The 22024-nt window shown below is 43.1% G+C and overlaps 1 protein-coding gene across 9 annotated transcripts in view; it reads left to right on the forward strand.

The window, feature by feature from the left end:
- Positions 1–22024, forward strand: part of sox5 (SRY-box transcription factor 5) — a 105172-nt gene that overhangs the window by 53180 nt on the left and 29968 nt on the right. For 8 of the 9 annotated variants that reach the window (XM_015049901.1, XM_015049871.1, XM_015049878.1 and 5 more), the window contains 4 exons: positions 3628–3800; positions 5211–5279; positions 14074–14200; positions 18483–18568. In XM_015049901.1, coding sequence (XP_014905387.1) covers positions 3628–3800; positions 5211–5279; positions 14074–14200; positions 18483–18568 — 455 coding nt within the window. The remainder of the gene's footprint in view (positions 1–3627; positions 3801–5210; positions 5280–14073; positions 14201–18482; positions 18569–22024) is intronic. The other variant, XM_015049864.1, reaches the window with a different exon arrangement.

Here is a 22024-nt window from a genome sequence, read left to right on the forward strand (position 1 = left end):
CTTCTCTTCGTTCTCATTCCCTCCCGTCTCACCCGCGAGGAGTTATCAGCGCAGCCGGGGTCATTAATTAGCGGTAGGAGCGCGGTGACAAGTATTACATTGTTGGAAATTGGTTAATTACCCTGTACGTGAGCAAGGCTGTGAGTTTGTGTGTGTGTGTGTGTGTGTGTGTGTGTGTGTGTGCGCACGGGAGTGAGAAAGGAGAAAGTTGGTCTTGGTTCTGATAATCACAGGATGGAGTAATCTGCCTAAGGAAGAATGTGTGTTAACCCGTGGAGGAAAGCAGTTATTGATCCGCCTGGCTGCCTGCCTCAGAGCAGCGGAGGAAACAAGGCGATGCAGGCTGATTTATGAGGTCAGCAGAGGAGGAGCTAAAAGCAAGAGATCTGGTCTCGCTTCTTAGTTTGTCCTGAAAATATTCTTTTTTACTGATAAATGATACTCAAAAGAGGGTCAGAGTGTGAAAAGGTCAGATTTTTTTCCCCCCCACCAGAATCATTAGCTGCGTTTCTATTGCAAACATGAGCAAAAATTTGTCGACGTTCAGCTAATATTGAAAAAATTAAGGTATTTCCAGGGTGCTGTGGTGGGGCAGGGGTTAAGCTCAACCCACATAAGGAGGCCTTAGTCTTTGACGCGGCCGTCACAGGTTCAATTCCCGGACTGCTGACCTTTCCAGCATGTCTTCCCTCTCTTCTTCCTTCTCTATCTTAGCACTTTGAAATAAAGGCCACTAGAGCCAAAAGAAAACATTAAGGCATTTCCTTTAATTAAACTCAAAAGTGAATAAGTTTGTTCACGCGATTAGTCATTAAAAAACATACTCTCACACTCCTACCACTTCCTGTCGTCTTCTTCGTCTTTTCCACCAGTAGTGACATCCGCTTGATTATCATCTGACTCGTATTATGGAAAAAAACTGTTTCCATCGCAGCGAAACACGCTAATTCCAATACGGCAGAGAAACCACCTCGTCCTAGCGCAAAAAAAAAACGATTCAGCGAAAAAGATGAGTTGGTGTGTTTCCGTAAAGCAAATTTACTTTCATAATTCCAATTTGCAAAATTTTTAAGGTAAATAAAAACATCTGCAGCCGAACATCCACTTCCTTCTGGTGCAAAAAACACGTTTAATTAAAACGCTAGCTTCTGTTAATCAAATTCCAATTTGCGCAGTTTTAAGCTCAATGGAAACGCAGCTAATAAAGCCTTTGGTTTTTACTACATTTCAGTGTGTGTGTGTGTGTGTGTCTCACGTCTGTGTTGGAAGGTTGGTTAACCCCTACAAAAAAGCCTCCTTTGATCCATCGTTTCACCTTTGCGACCCCCCCCCCTCTTCTTTCTGCCCTTTTCCTCCACACCCCTTCACCCCGCGTTTGAACAGCCTAACGTTTTTAACACAAGGCCCTTTCTTGTCTCGGTCAGCTTTAGCTCCACACACACACGCGAGCAAGCACACCCCCCATCAACCACACATGCACCCACTCTCCTGCTCTGACTCTACAAAGGTGGGTCTGTGAGTTAGGACAGCGGCGTGTTTATTTTTCCAGTGGCCAGCGCTCTCGACAGTTGCCTTTATTGTTCATTGTTGGCGGATGGATGGAGCGCGGCACGGGGGGAGGAAGAGGAGGCGCGGGGTTTGCCGGTGGGCAGCGGAGGAGGACGTGGCGGACAAATGGACGTCTTCCACCTTCTCTAGCGGTCAAAGGGCGGATCAGCCATCCCTTACTCCTTTTATTTTTTATCGCCTTGTCTTTTTCTTTCTTCCACCGTCTTTCTGCTCCCTTTCTTTTCCTCATCTGGTTCGACTGGCGCAGGAATGTGGTCCTGTTAAAGGTAGCAGCCGAGGAACAATGAGGGATTGTGCTCTTCCACACACACACACACCCACACGCACACACACGCTAAAACAAAGGCATGTAGGCAAACATGAGTACATATGACCAGACAAGAACTCACACACTCGTGCTGATTGGGCCTCAGTGTGCCTCCCTATAACTACATCCTGTTGAATGATTTAGGCCTTGTGTGGAGGCCTGTGTGTGTGTGTGTGTGTGTGTGTGTGTGTGTAATGGAGCTGGTATGTCAGGATCTAAGGAGTCAAAGGTCAGGCCATGCTAAATGTGAGAAGGAGGTTGGCTGACTGCAGAGTAAACACAGACCAGACACACTCTCTTTTGCTCAGTTCTCCCTCTCCTCTCTCTCTCTCCTAAGCTTAATCACACAGAAATACAGCTTGATAGCTGCGGCTCAGTCTCCAAATGTCCCCGTAATTCTGCGGAAAACCAAATACGTTTGGGTTTGGCTTCCAGTTTTTTAGTGAGAAATGTAAATTCCCCAAACCTGGCTGCGGATCGGTTTTTGTTTGTGAAACGTATGAGTCTGGCTCTGATTTTTACATTTGCTTTTTTATTTTTTGCTTCTTTTTTCTCCTGCTCCTGCTCCCCACCACATTTTGCCTGTTTACAAATATTTCCTCCGCCAGATTTATTTTTCCTTCTTTCAATAAGGCGGTAAAGCTGATGATGATGATGGATGGGACTTGATTAATTGATGCCGGCCTTTTGCCTCCCAGGGAAACTGGTTAACATCTGGTTGTGCGACTCTGGAACAGACCGATGCTCGTTATCAAAGCACATCTTCCACTGCCACAATCCCCCCTGCTGTTAAGACCCCAAACCAGCCATATATAAATCTAACCAACAAGCCATGGATGTCTTTACTGGGGTTTAATGTTTTTTTTTTTTTTTTTGGTGTTTTAAGTCTAGGAACTAGGATTTTCTAAGGGCATTCATACCTTTCAAACTTTTCCCACAAACTCCTGTGTATTTTCTGTGATAGACCAACACAGTATTGCATAATTGGCAAAGGGAAGGAAAACGATACGTGGCGTTTCAACATATTTGGGGCGCAGCGTTGATTTGTGACCGGTCCCCAAACCCCAAATGAAAACCCATCATGAAGGGGAACATTCCTGATCACAGATGTTCATTTTTAAACAATTTTGAAAATCGTTCCATTCATAATTCTGCACTACGTTGTGCTGGTCTATGGCATCAGTAAGTTGGGTGGATGTTTGAGGTTACGTCGTGTCAGAATGCAAAAACGTTTACAGGGTTGCAAACAATCATTTTAGTAAACGACTGTTTTATCGATCATTCTTACGATTAATTTTATTAATTTATTTCATTCTATTGCCTAAGGTGCACTGACAGCATTCCTTTAGTGAATGTTGACCATTTGTAGCAAAGGATGCGTCTGCTTGACTCAACATCAGCAGGTTGCCTTTTTTTTTTTTTCGAGTCTGTATTCTCCAGTTAGTGATTAACCGATCACTAAATTGGTTGATGATTATTTCAATTGACTCATCACGATTAATCCGATCAATCTTTTCAGTCCTGCAAGGTATTAATACTTTTTGAAATCACTGAACGAAGGACTTTCTAACCACACAAAGGCAAATTGTTGGTTTGATTTATATTCTCTTTTTGAGCAGGAGAGAAAAAAAGGTTTCATAGCGAAACCTTAGCTGAGTCTTGTACTCTTCTTCAAAGTGCTAACATTTCACCTTTGACCCGTCACCCATCTCTCCCCCCTCTCCTTTTTTTTTCTTTTTTCTGCCCTTTAGGTACCCCAGACAGCCTGGCGGAGAAAGAGCGCCAGCTCATGGGCATGATTGGCCAGTTGAGCAGCCTGAGGGAGCAGCTTCTGGCGGCGCACGAAGAGCAGAAGAAGCTGGCCGCCTCACAAATGGAGAAGCAGAGGCAGCAGATGGAGCTGGCCAAGCAGCAGCAGGACCAGGTAGAGGAGCCTCATGTGAAGGGCCTCATTTGGAAAAGCTCTGCAGCTGAAAACTCCATCCTAATTAGTCGGTCGCTCTAATTCTGCTCAAACAGGAATCATAAAAGCGCCGAGTTTACCTTTAAACGGGGCGAATCTTGGCCAAAATTCACCTTCTTACTCTGTGCAAATTTGCTAAGCTTAAACGATAAAAAGCGGGCAAAACCACAACAGCGCGCAGATATTTGCATTCAGTCAAATGCATTTATTTATGCAGACGCATAAAGAAAATAAATAGACCTTGGAAGTACTGGAAACAGCGCATTTATTTAACATGTGTCCAAAGTTTTATTTTACTGTCTTGAACAAACTGTTCCCGTGCAGTCATGAAAACTCTGGGAAAGTCTGCAATTAGATTTTTTTTTTCATTACCCAAGTCAGCATAAGTGTAAAAAAAATTTAATTTAGTGTGAAAGACTTTGTAGGAACCAAGCAAAGAGATTTTTACTGCTCCACCGGGATATATAAACAATAGTGGCTTCATTAGAGAGTCTTCCACCAGCATAAGTTAATGAAAAAAAAAATCATCTGACTTTATGTGCAAGTTCTTTTACACATACCCAATTCCATGTCGCGCAGAGCATTAGTGCAACCAGAGAAACACACAGGAATCAGCTGAGGGCATGTTGTATTGGAACGGATGTAGCAAAAGCTCTCTTTCTCACTCACACACACACACACACACACACACAAACACACACACATCCAGGTTTCCAGGCAAGAGTCTGCCAGGTATTTGCATAGTGAAGGGTTTCCCTTTTTGTTGTTGTTGTTGTTGTGCTTTTTTTTTTTTTTACTTTGCTTCTGGAGAGCTTCAGTTTACAAAGAGCCACACAGAGAAACACAGCTGTAAGGACAAATCACCTGTGACAAACACAAAGCATTACAGAGCCCTGGGCTGCATCTCACAGCAGCACACAAAATGACTGTGACAGAACAAGAATGTATGTGGAAGCTGGACTCTTTAGCACGTCCCTGTCACTGTATGTCACACTGGATTTTTTTTTCCCCACCCCGTCCAGAAACTGAGCTTCTAACGTCTTAGGGGAGCTGCTTCATACAATATTTGTAACAAAGCTTGAACAATTTGCCATAAACTTGTCTACAAAATCAAATGTTTTTTTATTTTTTTTCTTTATGCGTCGCTTTCGTATCTGTCTGTAAAGGTCCGCATACTGCTGAGTCCGGATGAGGCGAGCTTTAATATTTCATGAAAGGGCATCGACCCTCTGCCGTGCAACCGGCGGGCCTCAGAGACCCGCAGATGTGCTGCATCTCCCACAAGCTCCGCACGCACACACATTCGAAATATGCACGCTCTGAAAAAAAATAAAAATAAAAAACATTGTGGTGTGTGTGCTCTGTTCCCAGATTGCCCGGCAACAGCAGCAGCTCCTGCAGCAGCAACACAAAATCAACCTCCTGCAGCAACAAATCCAGGTGAGGCCCGCTTGTGTGTGAGAGCGTGTGAATGTGAAAGCGTCTTTCAGTTGTGTGCATGCATATGTGTGTGTGTGTGTGTGTGTGTGTGTCAGAGTGGTCCACAAAGGCAGTTTTGTGATTGTAATTGTTGCAGCTTTGCTCTGTCATCAGCACACGGAGCCTGAATCAACATTGACTTTTATAGCAGCTCCGATGTACACAACTTGTGCAATCACCTAAAACTGGCCTGTGCACCATGATGGATTACAGCTAATGTGTTAGCAAGCATAAAGCTGTTCATTTCAAGTCAGTCGGCCGAGTGCATAAATGAGTGCCTTGCATCAAGTGATGAAACAAAGTCTTCTCAGTGAGGAAAAAAAAAAGAGGGTCCTACCAGGTGCCTTTATGAATAGCCACTCATAGATTTAATTTCTGTGTAGGAATAACCTAATTATGTCTCAGAAGAATTTGGGCTGTGTTGGCAAAAAAAAAAAAAAGACTAAAAAACAACAAAAGAAGCAAGTTTCCACTTTGCAGCTGCTCTGCAGAGGTGAGGGAGGAAAAGCAAGTGTTCATGCTGTTCTCCTCTGAGGGGAGAGGTGGCACAGACTAGCCAACTTTTTATGAAATATAACTTTTTAACTGATAGATTTTTGAAAGCGGATGAGTAAAGTTGAAAATAATGAGCAACTCGGCGCCACTTTACTGTTAAACAGGGGAAGCATAAGCATGGCTGTTTAATAGATCACAGTGACCCCCTGAACTTTTTCACATTTTGCCACATTATGACTGCAACTTTGTTCTCCATTAGGATTTTATGTGCTAACCTAATTCAAAGTGAATAGTTGTGCAGCAGAAGTAAAAGGGGTTTGTGGTTGTAATGCATAAGGGTGTCAATACATTTCCAACATTTTTTAGTATTGGAAAATTTTCCTGTTTTTTTTTAGCCTTTAGTTTTTTTAGCCTGTTTTTTTTAGATACTTTCAGCCTTCAACAGACCAAAGGACACATTTTTTTCAATTATCGTAACACATCCAGGTGGAACTCCTTTAATCCCAAACTCAGAACGCAAACTCAATTTCCAGTTTTTCGTCACATATTTGAAACATCCAAATCTAATCATGACCAGTATAAAGAAGAACCTTAAATAGACTCGCCGAGTTACTTGTCCTTTTCAATGTGAATCTTTGTCTCCTGCTTGAAAAAGGGGTGGGTATATATCTGAGCCTTTAAAAATAGACGCATTGTACTTTAGGGTGCTACACTGGAGCCTCTATTTTGGTCCAGGTGGCTTGGAACGAAGAGCCTGGGACTTTGTAAAGGCAGATGACACTGAATTTTAAGCTGAGAAAGCGGGGCTTTGTACCATAAAGAGACACTCTGTCCAAGAAGGAGCGCACACACACACACACATTCTCCTTCCCCCAAGAGTATAGCCATACACAGTTTGTGTGATAAGAGACCTTGTGATTGCATGTGCGTTGGACGTTTGTCTGTCCATGATTCCGTGCAAAGCAGTTTATTTGCTTTGTGCGAGTTAAAGTCGGCATTGTTCACGTTTTGTCTCTTTTGACAAAAAAAAAAGAAAGAAGAGAGCACATGTTTGTTTCTTAGGGTTCCTCTGTGCCTTCTTGATGCTTTCATTTCTTCACGAGTGCGTGTGTGTGTGTGTGTGTGTGTGTGTGTGTGCGTGTTCTGCTGCAGCTGTGTGTGTGTTAAGCTATAAACACGTCCGCTCATGATTCACTCCCTCACGACCCTGCCGAGACAAAGCTCTCTTTTCCCATGACTTTGCAACCTTTTCCCAAACAAGCGTCTCTCCATTGAACGCGCTCAACAATAGTTTCTCACAAGCAGGGGCAGCTGTAGGCAGACTCGTTAAGAGAGGGACACAATCAACAGGGGCTCATCACAGGAGCTCCGAAATCGCACATTTTCACATGAATATCACATAAACACGCGCGCGCACAGGACAAAAACGGGGCAAAAACGTAAAATATTGGGCACCGCTTGCTGGCGTGCATGTAGTCGGGGTAGAGTCGATGATCAAACACGCACTCATCATCAAAGACTTGGTCGAGAAATGCACTGCTTAATCATTCATGAAGAGATTGTCCGCACAATCCCACAATACAATGGCCTGCCAGAGCGAGGGCACCAGGTTCAGTGTGTTGGGGTGTGTGTGTGTGCGCGTACATGTGTGCGTGTGTGTTTTGTGCCAGCACGATAAGCCCCTTGTGATTGCGTTTCCCCCTAACGAGGCTGTGTTCAGCTGTCCCTCCGTTCACGCGCCTTCGTCCGTGTGCATCCCGTCCTTGGCTTTGTTGGGCTCGAACCCCCCAAAGGCCCGCGAAGAATGCTTTCAACCGTCCACTCGGAAGAGGTGATGAAACGAAACGAATTATAACGCTCATGAAAAAGAGAAGAGAGTGACACACATCCTCCATGTATGGAGGACAAATTATTTATTGTCCTTGTATTGGGTTTCCTATTTTGTCTCGTCCTGAAACCCCAAAAGAAGTTTGCAGCATTACTGCCTATTTAGGCGAAAGGCGCTCTCGGAATTAGCATGCAGAGGAAGTAATGATAGCAGCCCACGCTAACGATGTACAGCATCAACATTCGACAGTCAATCTAACTGATTATACGATGCCTTTTAAATCTAGTAGTTACTTTTTTAGCTTTTGACAGGTGTGAGCCACAACCTTTAATGTGTTTTATTGGGATTTGTGGTGAAAAAATTCTGCTTTGGCATTGATTTTCTGTAGCATGATGGCAGAGAGGAAAGCTGGTTAAAGGATTGGTTCTCGTCGGAGTTGCGTGATGAAAATAGCGTCATTATTTCCTTTATGTCTTTTACTCTTCCATGTTTATGGGTAAAACAGCCCCAATGACTCAACTTCCAGAAGCCGGTTCTTCAGCCAGAGAGCAGGATGGATAGTTTTGAGAAGCAATTGTCTGAGATGGTGAAGAAGTACAAACCATTCGACAAAAACACCGAACTCCTTCTGTCCAGTGCAGTGGATGAACATCCCAAAGGCACATTCTGCTCTTTATTTCTCCGATAACATGAGAAATAAAATGAGATGTCGCATCTCTTCAATCATTATTTTCTCCAAACTTATGAATTTGTAAAAGTCATTTGTTTCACAGGAACTAGTGGACCTTGAAGGTTTAGAAGCTGCAGAAGATTTCTACAATACAGCCAGAGCTGCAGTCGAATGGTTTTGGTCAAGATATAGTTGTGTGTTCACTTTTAAGCCGACTAGACCTCTAAGCCTGACCTGAAATCTAAATCATAGCATAAGATGCGAGTCTTCTAAAAAACATTTTACCTGTTAGTTTATCCTCTGAAGATGAAAGAGAACTGACCTTCACTTTCTACATTCAATCCTGAGGTGCAGCTCTCGTGCTAATATAAGAAATCCCAACACAAGCGTGTGAATTATGTAGAAACAAAAAAAAAAAACACACGTTCCCTCACACATTACCTCCCGCTCGGGGCCATCTTGTTAAGCTGGAAGAGGTGAGCACATTTTCTTCGAGCTGCCTTTACTTTCCGTCTCGTTCTAATTAAAACGACTTGTCCACGAGGCCCCCACCCGGAGCTGCCCAGGACGGCTGCTGCGGCCGCGCGGGGAAGCGCGACGGGGATGAAAGGAGCTCACCTGCCGAGCGGCTCGGGGCTTACCTTGGGAGCGAGCGCACATGTTCAGAGAACAGCAGCGCACACAGACATTGTGTTCTGAAACAAGAGGGACGAGTGAATGAGAAAGCGTCGGCCCTAATGAGTCAAAAGCTAGTCAACCAAAACACACCGGCACAGACGAGCGTGCTCCGCGTGCCGTCTTTCATCTCATCAAGATTCACCGTTGCTGTAGGCTCCATATCAATGAATGAGAGGAGATTCAGAACAAAGTGAAAACCACTTGATGCTTTGACTGGTTTAAGAAGGGTCAGAACCGCAGAGGACAGTCGCTAACAAGCTTGTTATCAACCTTGGTGGCAACTCTTCAGATCATGTCGACAGGAAGGGGGTGGGGAGGAGAAAGCGTCTTGTGTCGCCCACAAAAACACAGCGAGTACCTCTGTATCCCTTGCATAGCTGCACCTAGCCCAATTGGCTGTGTAATTGTTTAATCACAACCATTACACAGCAGCCCGAGTAATTTGTGCTTTCCGTTCACACTGTATGACTCTGTGTCCGTGCGCGGGCACACACACCTGTCCCACTGAGATTCTGCCACCCTTTCAAAGCCTGAAAAACACACACGTACACACTCTGGTCTGCGGATCCTTTGCCATGCAAGCGTTATTTCCTCCTGAACCGTGCCCCAGCTCTCACAGGGGACCGGCCTAATAGCGCCGTCCATAGAAAGTTAATGGACTAATATTAAACAGCGGCCATATCTCCGCATCTCTTTCTCTCTCTGCCCAAATTAATTATTGGTTCTATTGCTCGTAAGTCACCTCTTCCGCAATAGGTCAACCAGGTCTTGCATTAATTGCCGTAACATATGGTCGCCAACAGATTTTAGCTGTGGGACTAGCACTTTAGCGGGGGCTATTTTTTCGCGCGCTCAGATGCGAGCCATATTGTGCGGCGCTGGCAGCTATTGTTCGGCGCATTAACTTCATAGAGCTAATTACTCCCCAATAATAACTTTACCTTGGAGTTTTTTTAGCGCACCGCGTGCCAACCAACCTGTTTCGCACCCCATATGTTAATTAGCGGCCACATCTTCATTATGCCGCAGCGGCGCTTTAAGTTCAAGCTGTGCCGCCTGGCGCGTGGTGAACGCAGCCTCAGCTCGCTGCCAATTATCCAACTCCTGCTCCCCTCTCTGAGTCTTCCTCACGCTCCTTCTGCCTATCTTGTTCATTCTGTTGTTTCTATCTGCTGCTTTTTTTTTTTTTTTTTACAAAGAAAAAAAAGTAGAAAAAAAAAATCCTGAGAATTTGTCTTGCCAGGGTGAATTCTCTCTTCCCGTCCTCTTTGACCCTGTGAAAGTTCTCAAGATAAAGTCTCACACTTGTTCCTCGTGTATATTTGTGATTTTTCTCCTCCCCACTTCCCTCTTTTAACTCGGAGTGGCTTTCCTTTGTTATCTTTTGGAGCTATCACTGATTAGAGGAATTTTGCAGATGAGTCGCAGTCTTGTTTGCTTCAGGTTTCTCTCTCGGACGTGAAAGAGCGCGCAGAGCTTCTTATTCTCCACGTCAGCAGACTACAGAAGCAGCAGTGTGATCTTTTGTCAGTGTGTACTGTAGGTTTTCATGTTCGCTCTGGGCCTGATGAGAAAGAAAAGCTGAGGAGTGCATTATTCCCCAAAGTGCCCACTGTTTCAGATCTCTCTTCCTTTATGTAAAAAAAAAAAAAATCTGGAAATTGTCTCATAGATCTGGCCTCTCTTTGTTCCTTTCAACGTTATTTTTCTTTTCTTTCAGTCAATTCATCTTTGTCTCTGATTCCCGTTCTCTAGTTTACAGAGAACCCCTTCTTTTCACTTTAAAAGTTTATGATGATCACAAAACTCAGATGCAAAAACTTTCAGTTCATTTTAAGGTATTACATTACTATGGGCTGATTATGAGGAGAACTTCTGTTCTTTTTGGATGTATGGAAATGGAAACAAAAACCTGGATATCAGGGCAAATGGAACAGAAGACATTGTAAATATCTATCTACCTCTGGGACGTTTTCATCTTTTATCACATTGTGAACACAAATGTCAACATACTTTATGTGATATTTAACTGCAATAAAATAGTAAAATTTTATTTAACTATTTAAATAGTTAAAGACATGGTTATCCTTTAAACTGGCAGTCTGGACAAGGAGGTCATTTGTTTGAGAAGCAGGAAAAGCGCTTATGCTAACGGTATGATGGAAAACTGTCACAGAGCCAATCAGAGAGGATGATTTTTCTGCACAAGAAGTTGATCAGAGTTGATATAATCTTTTTCTTCAACTTCACATTGATGAAATATTTGAAAGAAAGTAAGAAAATATAAGTTGGAGAGCTGAAATACATAATCACAATGCTACTTGACATGCTATTGGCTGGCATTTCCAAAGCAGCCAATCCAGAAGCAACATTTATTTTCCTTGGTGCTGATTAGCTGTACTCCCCAGAGGAGAAAAGGAAGACTGAAGAGTTAGATGATGATGTCATTTTTATCCCAAACATACAGTAAAGAGAAAAATAAATAAATAAAAAAAATCTAAGAAAATAAAAATAGGAATAAAAACCAAACATAAACTAAAACGTTCATATTCAGTCAAAAAGGAGTACGAAGAAGCCGATGCTTATTTAACCCGACCTCCAGATGACCCATCCTATGTGTACATAGTGTCAGCTTTGCAGTGTACTACAGCAGAAACTCTTGTATGTTGGTGTATATTTTAGGTTCTTCCATGACCAGCGTTTTCTGCTTTCCATGCGAGCGCAGCCCCTTTCATAGTCAACATGTATCTGTTCCAGTAAGCATGGCAGTGCTGCTCATCAGCTCCACAGCTGCTGCAGAAATATCTGCAACATATGGACCAGAGCGTTTCACTAGAAACCTTCTATATCTGCTTTGCTGCTTTTTGTGTCTGTCTTGTCCTTTTGTTGCCCCCCCTTACAGCCTGTTTTTTTTGTTTTTTTTATATTGTGGAGACTTGAATATGTTATGCAACAGTTCTGTAGGCTGATTAATGTCTGCCCATTGTGTGCAGGCTTTTTGTTAAAAGATCAAAAGAGAAGAAAAGATAAGAGAGGAGAGAAGCCTTGGATGCTTTGAAGGGTTTTCTATGATAATTTCAATTGCAGAGAGAAAGAAGCAAAGCCTCATGCGCGCGCTCTGACATCACACGCTCCATACGCACGTCTCAAACTTATCGTCCTGCTTTTTCCCTCTCCTCCCTTTGGTACAATACAGTTTAGCTAGCCAGCCTCGCTATTCTAGCATATGTCCAATTAGGCCTGAAAGGCAAAGCAGAACAGTTCTGTCTGTGATTCGTCCCCGCGGGGGTCCTGTCCGCTGCCTGATCGTGTGGCGCGCAGGCGGCACGGCGGTTTATGGTTAACCAAAAAAAAAAAAAAACAGTGGAGTAATTATTGTTTTTGGTGTAAGAGAAGAAGAAGAAGGCGGGGGTAGGGAAGTTGCTTGAAGAGAGCGCCGTTCTCCCTGCGCTGTGATAGTTTGATTACAGTGCTGCCGGCGGTCACATGCCAACACATAGGAGCAGCAGGAGAGGATGGCAGGGTGGTGGTGGTTGAGGGGGGGTGTACTTACTGAACATTGTAAAAGCGCTGTTAGTACTGAGTGACACCGTCTCCAACACTAACCACTTCAAGTGCTGAGATATTACCTGATTGTACCGTGGCACCACCAGCACCACCTTCCTTATGATTGTGCTGCAGTTTCCGTCGTTCCAGATCAATTTTCCACATCAGACAGCTTTTACCTGCCCATTATCCTATTCAGCCATTACCTCTCTGGCCTCCTGGCAAAATACAAGCGACAGAACACAGGAAGGGAGGGAGATGAGCTGCGAGGAGGGAAGAGCGCTTCCAAGCCAGAAACATGCAGGTCAGAGGCTTTAAGGGTTGGATTTGACGGAGGGGTATTTCACCGGTTTGTCATTTTAATCTCCACAAACCTGTCCTGTTTAGTCCCCAGTGCTGCTCTACGTTTAAATAAAGAGAAAAAAGTATAGACGCAATGTGTAGGGTAAGTGGTGAAGCTGAAGGACCTGCTTCTACTTCTCATTTATTTCTGTACAGTGTAGGCGAGTGCTGTATTGTTGCCATCCCGAAAGATTCAACAGCAAAACCGGTGGCCTCGCTCCGACTTCAGCATCACACCGGTTCTCATGTAGAGAAGATCCGTTTCATATCCACCTTCCTCCTCTCTCTTCCCCACTTTCCCTCTCATCCTTAGCTGTCACTCAGTCCATCACATGCGAGTCTTTGTGTGTTGTTTTTGGCAGAACGCTGTTTAGTGCAACCATCTGTCTCCTCCTTCTCTCTCTCTCCTGCCGTCTCTGCCAAAGTCACCCAACGGAGGAGACTTTTTTCTTTCTTTCTTTCTCTTCCTCCGTCTCCTTTTCGAATCCTGGAAACCTTATGAAGTCGTATGGCTCTCTGCCGATGGGCACGCGCAGAGGGCTGGGTTAGCGAGCGTTTCGGTTCGGTGCGGAGAGAAGAGAGAGAACATTATCTTCCAAATAAAAGTAAAAGCCCAGCTGTTGTTACGTTTTAGTGAACTGTCCTTGTGGCTCAAAGTGATGGGATGGCAGGTCTTTTTTAGTTTCTTTCTGCAGTTTCTAATGTATTTTGAGGTAAAACATAAGAAATCTGCTAGGCTGACACCATCATAGACATAAAACAAATAAACATTTCAAATATATATCAATGGAATACAATTAAACATAAAAAAGACCAGATTTTTAACATTTATGTTGTTTATTTTTCTTTAATCACTTGGTTGGTCTGGTTTCCTGACTGTGTCAGGTGATTTATTTGACAGGAACAGGCAAATGGGATATTCATAATTTCATAATTAAAACAAGAATAACCCAGATCTTTTTAAGGCAACAAAGCAGATGAGCTGCGACAATATTACAGATAAAAATGTCAAAAAAAAATAACAATCATCAATGTTCTTTTCAGAGACAACATCCAGTTTTTAAGCTAGGTGATGTGCTTCCTGACTTTGTACATGCATGCTAATGTTTCTGTTTTTCTTTCCACCTCTTTATTGTTTTATCTCCCATCCTTTCTTACCACTCTTACCCACCAACGTCTTCTCCCTCCTTCATCAGCAGGTCCAGGGCCAGCTCCCTCCACTGATGATTCCCGTGTTTCCTCCTGACCAGCGGACCCTGGCGGCTGCCGCAGCCCAGCAGGGCTTCCTAATGCCCCCTGGCTTCAACTACAAGCCTGGCTGCAGTGAGTGGCATCAACACTCACACACCTACAGTTTTCTCGCACTCTTACACTTGAACAGGATTAAGAACTTAAGTGGATTTTAAAAAAAAGAAAAAGAAAACAAGAATATGTTGCAGAAATCTGGACGTTTAAGTCCATGAACTTTATATAGGATCAACATCATTCAGGAACACAAACTTTAAATTGAATAGGAAGACCAACTTTCTTATCGTAAAGTGTTAGGCCACTGTAGATTTAGAGGGAGCCGACCAAGAAAGAAGATCTTCAAGCTAAACAAATGGCAACTGTAGAAAGGTTTTATTGTCAGATGACTCAAGTATTAAGCTGTTTGGCCAAAATGAGAAAAACTGTATTTGGTAGAGTTCAGGTAAGGCTTTAAACCAAAGAATATTGTAGCTTCCTCGTGGTGTGAGTCAGTTTTACTACTTGTGACACTGTTGTTGCACAAAGGGAATAGAATAATGGAGGAGTACCTCGAAATACTCCCATTTTACCTCAAATAATCAAATGACCGGTGGTTAAAACTTTGACCAAATTGGGTGTTTTAACAGGACACTCGTCACAAATGCACATGAAAAGTGGCTGGTTCCTAGAATGACCTCAACCCTGTTGGACGTTTCTTGACTTTCCTTAAAGCCTGGTGCCAAGAAGTTACCCAATTTAGGCAATCCATTTCATATCTGATTGAAAAAGAATCACTGAAATTGTTTTCTGTACAATTATGCCACCCTAGAAAAAGAAGGTCTTGAATTAATATGCTATCCAGGCCGGTGAGGAGCGTTTGTAACTCTGACTGCATGTGGAGTCAGGAAGAGAGGCGACGCTCAGAGAAAATAACTTTCATGTTTCAGTTGTTGTCCACCAAGAAAGGTAGAAGCTGAGCGTTCTCCCACATGACGAGTCTGGTTGCTTCCCAAAAGGCGAGCTCGCCCTTACAACAACATCTCCCTCCTAATAGAAAAACCAGTCCAAATACAGCCTTCCTGTTTACACTCAGTATCTCTCCCGCTTTCACTCAGTCCTTTTGGCTCCTTCCTTTTGTCTTGTCTATTTTTTGACATATAAAAGCAACAAAATGAAGGCGTTCTGCAGGACTTTTTTTTTTTTTTTTTTTCTCTTGGCCATTACACTCCGGCTGTGTGGCAATGTGTTGTTTACCATGATAGCGAGAGAGAGACAGAGACAGAGAGAAAGAGACTGTTGCTTGCCAGGGGATGCTGGGAATAAATGCACAGTGGGGGGGTTAGCAGAAGGGGGGTAGGGGGGTGGTAATGTGACCTGCCCCAGGTTCTCCTCACATTAACACGGGACACAGCCAAAACACGTTTCCAACACAGCCCACATGCACTAGCGCACACGCAGACACACAGATCGAGAAGACGAAATTCATCGAAAGAAACTTCAACAATAGCGCACAAGAACACAGACTGGTGAACCACCGGAACACCCGCCCCAAACCCCGCCCCACTTAGAGTTTCACAGCTTCCTAAACAAGTCCACTCCATTTTAATTAGTGCCATCTTCACCCACACCCACGGCCCACGTAAATACCCTAACAAGTAGTGGGCCTGTCTTTTCGCTGCCTCAGCCAACTCCAACCGGACTGGCACACTGTCGCAGGCCAAGCCGCCCCTGAGAAAACTCTCTGGCAACTTTGGAAGTTGTTGTGAAGCGATGCGGTTTGGTGCGGCAAGCTCTAAATAGGACATGTGTAGCATTGTGCTCTGACATATTCTCATGGCGCCGCTGAAGATATGAATAGATATTATGCGTGCAGTATGGACTTCTAAGCACTGCTCAGCTTTCCTTGTTTGGACAGCATCAAACACGACTTTCTTTGGCTAAAACTGAAAAGAGACATGCAAAATTCATACAGTCACATTTTCAAATGGATTTCATTTAAATGTCTTGACATTTTAGTCAGTAAATCAACCATAAACTGATGATTACTTTATACAATGAAACAGTGAAATTCTTTTTCGCCCTGCAAACAAGGTAGAATCGATCTTATAATCAGAATTTGTCACACAAAGTGAGATTAATACAACACTGCAAATCAGGGCAAACAGTTAAACAGCCGTAGTGATGGTGATAATAAGCTGCAGATATTAATACAAATGAAAAATGATTGACTGGGTTTTTGCAGTTTATGCCCATGTCTTCACACACAATGAGGACTAAAGTAACAAAGTTTGAAATACAACTAAAACATCTCCAAAGGTCTCTATTGGAGATCTACATCCAAGGATGGCATCTTAAAGTAACAGTGTTTCCATAACAACTGTTAGATGCTGTTTTGATGAATATTTGGAAGGAAACATTTTCTGTCCCACCATCACAAATGTAAACAGGTACGGTTCAGTAATCTCTACTATGACTAACTGTATCCACGTTCTTTGCTGTAGATAAAACTAAGATAATTCTCCAAAAACATTTAAAATTGATCTGTCGTTAAAAAGTGGAAAATATTCTCAAATCAAACGTTTACCAATTTTAGAAAATGTTTCCTGCACCTAAAATAATAGATCATGTTTCTGTTGAAGTGTGTTCAGAAGCTTTGTCCAAAGGTCTGGTGAGAAATTTTGGAACCACTTTCACGACTTTCCTAAAAGCCTCTCTTGACGATCAAACCGGACTGGGCGACATTTGCTCTTAACGATTTTTCCTATATCTCAAGCTGTGTGAAACATGACACCAGGTCGAGACGCACCGTCCCTGCTTTATTTCTCCCTCTTCACTCCATTTGTCTTCGTCTTTCGTCTGGTTGTCGGTGAGAAATCTCAGCCCGGCTCGCCTCTGTCCCTGAGCCAAGAGCAACATGTTTGCTTTTCCCTGTCCCTCTCCCTTTTGTTACAGCAACCCCCAGGAGGAGCATAAATATCCACTGGACTCATGTTTGCTTAGGAAGCAAGTAGAAAAGACCAATCTCCTAGAATACACAGTCCTGAAATAATTCGTTAATCCCTCCTGCCCTCTCCCCACTGGAAACAAGAATGTCTCGGTTTCGCTTTTCGTTGTTTTTCGTCTCTAAAGAGATGGGAAAATATGTTGCAAGGAGAGTCTGGCTTATGCTACACTAGGATGCATGCAAACACATACAGATTTACATACATGCAGCGCTGGAGCCAAGAGGCTGACCCCTGCTCTGAAGGTTCAGGCCAGAGACGCAAGTTCAAGCCCAGAGAACATTCTCAAGTTTTCTCCGCGAAGACTGAAGTTTTCCTGGATGAAATAAAGCCTGACCTCCTCATGTAGTGCACTGTGGTTAGCTGGTATTTTTAAACACAAATCAGAGCGGCATGTTTATACAATATGATCATAATTAAACAATATCCTTCCCACATTCTCCCCTCGTCATCCCTGACCTCTTTGTTCCCCCGTCTCTGCCTCTCAAAGTAATTACAGCCTATCTTGCACCTACTAACTAATAACACGACTCATCCTTTTTCCTCCGTGCTGTCGTCAGTTCACTCCTATTATGTCTGTTTCATACGTCTATTTTTTCATTTATTCTTCCTGGAAGAGGGAAAATCCTTAGATTAGAAGAAGAAGAAGAAGAAGAAGAAGAAGAGGCTAACTTATGAAAAGTGAAAAATGACAACATGAGGAAACAAGGGGGCGAGCACCTGAAGCAGAACAAACAGCCGAGGGTAGACGATGGAGGAGGGGGGGACGGGGGGGTAGCAGCAATCGGTGTTCACGGCTCTTAATTACGGCGCTGGGGCCGGCTTTATCAGAATCCCCTCACCTCGCTGCTCTTTGTCAGGGGGTATTAAGGAGGAGGACACACAATCGGGCTTTTCATTAGGGCCATACCGGCACGGCACACAAAGGAGGGCTTTAACAGCTGCAGAGAGGGACTCAGGTGGTAGGAGGAGGAAGAGGAGCAAGGGATGAAGGTGGGATGAGTACAATAAAATGATGCACGAAAACAGTGGGAGGGCTTTAAGGGAAGTAAAACAAGATTATTTGGGTTGGGCTTTTAACGTTTATCGTGATACATTTCTTATCGTGATATGGTCGAGAATGTTTTTCAAGAGCATTATTTGTGTTTTTTTAGAGGCTGTAACTGCTGTGACATGCACTATACACTTAGGAATGACGTACTAAATAGTTCTTATTGTTACTTTTACTCTTATTACCACACTATAGACAAATACCATGATAAAACCACACAAGGATAAAAACAGAAACTAAGGAGCAACTGGTGCATGAAACACACCTGAATGATGTTTTAATGTAAGGCTGCAAAGTAAAAAACATATATATTTGTTATCCTCAGGTGACCCCTACCCTCTCCAGCTCATCCCCACAACAATGGCCGCCGCTGCCGCCGCCACGCCCGGCCTGGGGCCCCTGCAGCTACAAGTAAGTCTGCATCACCCGCTAAAATACGCCAGAGGGCAAGCATGCAACTCGAATCAAACGACTTTTAGACTCTCAAGCAAACACTTTTCAGTTCCCCCACACCCACCCCCCCTTCTTCCTTGGTGAATGCGGTCATTGTGAATAAATTCCTAAAGCCCGGCAGCGTTCGCACAACATACTGCTGCTCCGCGCACAGCCGCAAGCAGAGTGGCGGGCAGGAGGGGACGCACAGCTGTCACTTTCAGCCAGAGTGTTGGACATCCGAGAGAGAGAGAGACAGCCGGAACGCGATCTCCATGATCAGACATGAAAAATCACACGGATCTGACAAATGCAACCTTAGCCTTTGGCTTTTCCTGAGATAAAAAGGGAATGAGATTGATGTTGTCCTGCAGAGCGGCTGACCGGGGTCAGAACACGTAGGGCAGAGTTATTCAGATAAACCATATTGATTAATCCAGACGTTTCCCTCTCTGGTCACAGCAAACATTTAACTTTTACTTGTCTTGAAATTGGCTTTGGATCTAGGAAGACAGAAACTTTCATGAGAGAATAGTAGAGCTGTATTTAACTTAATCAGAAGACGTAAGTGAAATAATGTAGCAATAATATTCTTAATCAATAGAGAATAAAATTATTTTCTGACACCATTATTCAAAGATGGTATTAGAGGAAGCATACATTTATTGCTTAGCAGCTCAGTGGAAGATCAGTGAAAATATATTCAAATAAACTCCAGTAAGAGTTCATCAAAATCACTTCTGGGGTCCCTCAAGTTTCTGTTGTTGGTCCTAAATTATTTATACTGTATATACTGTAAATTATTTATACTGTAACGAAATCTGAACTGTTTCATTTTTGTTTTATTTGCATATAAAACTAATTCATGCTGCTCTGGAAAACACATAGAAGGAAAAATAAACTTTCTTCAAAATGCTGAAAAATGTTCTTTTATCTGCAACTATTGTTAAAATATAGGTGAATTTATATGTATCTGCATATAAAGACAGTTTCCTAAATATTTCCAGCTATCTGCATGCTGACAGCAGCCAGTTTAGGTCTAAACAGTGAAGGCAGGGGTGCAGAGGGAAACCATGGAAAGAGTCATCTGCTATCCCACTCAGAAGCAGGATGGCTGTGTGTTTGGTCCGTTTTCAAGCAGAACATCACACACTTTCACCACAATTCTCACGGGCTCTGTGGCCCTCCTCTCTCAGAGGTTAACAGCCTGTACGGGTGTCCCATCAGCTGCCTTTCTAAAACACATTAATCTCCGGTATTGGGCTCGTCACCTCTGCCTCCTTGATGTGAATAATTATTAAATGTAACACATGTGCACACACAGATGTCTGGCTGTGTGCAGCTGTTGTGACACACGCAGGTTGTCATGTACATTAACACGTCTTTTTTGCTGACCGCAAACACACACACACACACAGAGAATGACGGGAAAATGCGGGTTAAGGGGTTAGACACAGTGCGCGCGTAATACATTTGCACCTGTCAGCCAAACGTGCCGCCCATATGCTACACACTACAGGGAGAACGCAATAGCTGTGTAACTCTATCATGGAGAACGGGCCCCGCTGTCGACACTGATTTCATTATTACTCGTGTGTGTGTGTGTGTGTGTGTGTGTGTGTGTGTGTGTGTGTGTGTGCGTGTGTGTGTGTGTGTGTTTAGCTGGAGAATAATGTTCTCTGTCTGCGCTTCAATCTAGCTGTCCATATGTTCGCTTAAAATCAGCTCAACAGCTTTGTCCACCTTAGTTTTTTTTTTCTTTTTTCTACTAGTTTTGAGAGGTTAAAAAACACACCACTAGTAGAAAAACAAATCATCTCAGTAACAGATTTTGCCCTCACACTGACAGAGTCGCCTGATGAGATTAGGGCTTCGTCAGAGAGGAACAGATTTGCCCAGGCTAACACGAGTGCAGATGTCTCAGCGTGGATGGATTTCCTTCGGGGCTGTCATGGCGCCCTCATTTGATAAGGAGGTGTTTCTGTTGCCGAGACGAGACGAGACGCAGCGATAACCTCAGTGCTTCCGCAGAGAGAGGAGACACACACGCGCACACACACACACACACACACATTTGACACGCTGCGTCACAAAGGCACCAACAAAAACAAGCTAAAAGTGCCTGGTTAACATGCAGAGACATAGTGATTACATATGCTAATATTCTAATTGCTACAATGATTTGAGTACTTTCACCACAATGCTAACACTAATATGAAGGCAATATGAAGCTGCTGTAATCGCACTATTGAAGGGCATCCTAGACCCCTACTGACACAATGTAAGATCTGAAGCAGTTGGAAGCGCCCTGCTGTCGACAACAAAGGGCTGCCAACTGTTTCCATTTCTGCTAATTCTTAATTAACCTTTATGTTAGGAAGGGAGAAAAATAGATAAAAAGCAAATAAGGGCCACTAAGTAAGCAGCATTAACCTTTTAAGACCAAAACATTTCAAAGTTTCCTTGTATTTCCGTCAGGCCAGACAGAGCAAACCTTAGACTTCTCACTCTCGTCCTTTGGATATCTTTACGAAACAAAACTTTAAATGATCTCCGAGTCATAAGTCATGATCTAGTAGTCAGTAGGCCAGACACTGAAGATCAACATAGATGTTGCCTACAGAATAGTTGCACCCAGCTGAGTCTTTGCTGTATGTGCTTTGAAACCATAAAGATATGTTGTTGTTTAAGGGGCTGCAGTGACACTTGCTTAGACGAATTATGTCAATTGTTATTTAAATCTCTATTTGAATTATGCTATCTGTATTTTATTTTTTCCTCCAACAAATGTTCGCTGACGTTAAAAACCATGCTAGGTAATGAAGTATGAACTTCCACTGCAAAATTTTAGAAAACATTTTTAAAACCATGGTAAAGACTACTTTGTAGGGGTGGCCATTTATCGTATCGTTTATCATTTATCGTGATAATTTTTTCTATTTTTTTTAATTCATCGTCACAGTAAATTCCAATTGATGTTTTTTTTAAATTCCCAGAAACTGTCCATCTTCTCTGTTTTATTTTCTCCACTGTTTGTTGAATGAGTATTTTTACATTTGAAGTTACGATTAAATATCCGTTAACGTGTGCAGAGTAGTGATACAAGTCACAGTTCTTTATATGTGACTGGTGTCATAAAGCAGCCTAATACAGATGGGAATGTTTCTCAAGAGCAGTTTTGTGTTGGTGGGGCTGCAATTACAGTGGCGCAGTCACAACCATACAGTTACCTCAAATAAATAGTTCTTATCGTCACATCAGTACCAATAGTACCACGAAATATAATGGTAAAACTTTAAGTCCCTATTACAAACCCCTTCTCCTTTGTCTACCTTTAGGTTCATTACACCAGTGGAGGAGGAAAAATCTAGCAGATGAGCTGGCATTGAAAAAAAAACCATGTTGTATGAACAACTTTTGATAGATGATGGTGGC

This window comes from Poecilia latipinna, unplaced genomic scaffold, assembly GCF_001443285.1.
Source record: "Poecilia latipinna isolate Pla-1442-1.1 unplaced genomic scaffold, P_latipinna-1.0 Scaffold46, whole genome shotgun sequence".
Classification (NCBI taxonomy): Eukaryota; Metazoa; Chordata; class Actinopteri; order Cyprinodontiformes; family Poeciliidae; genus Poecilia; species Poecilia latipinna.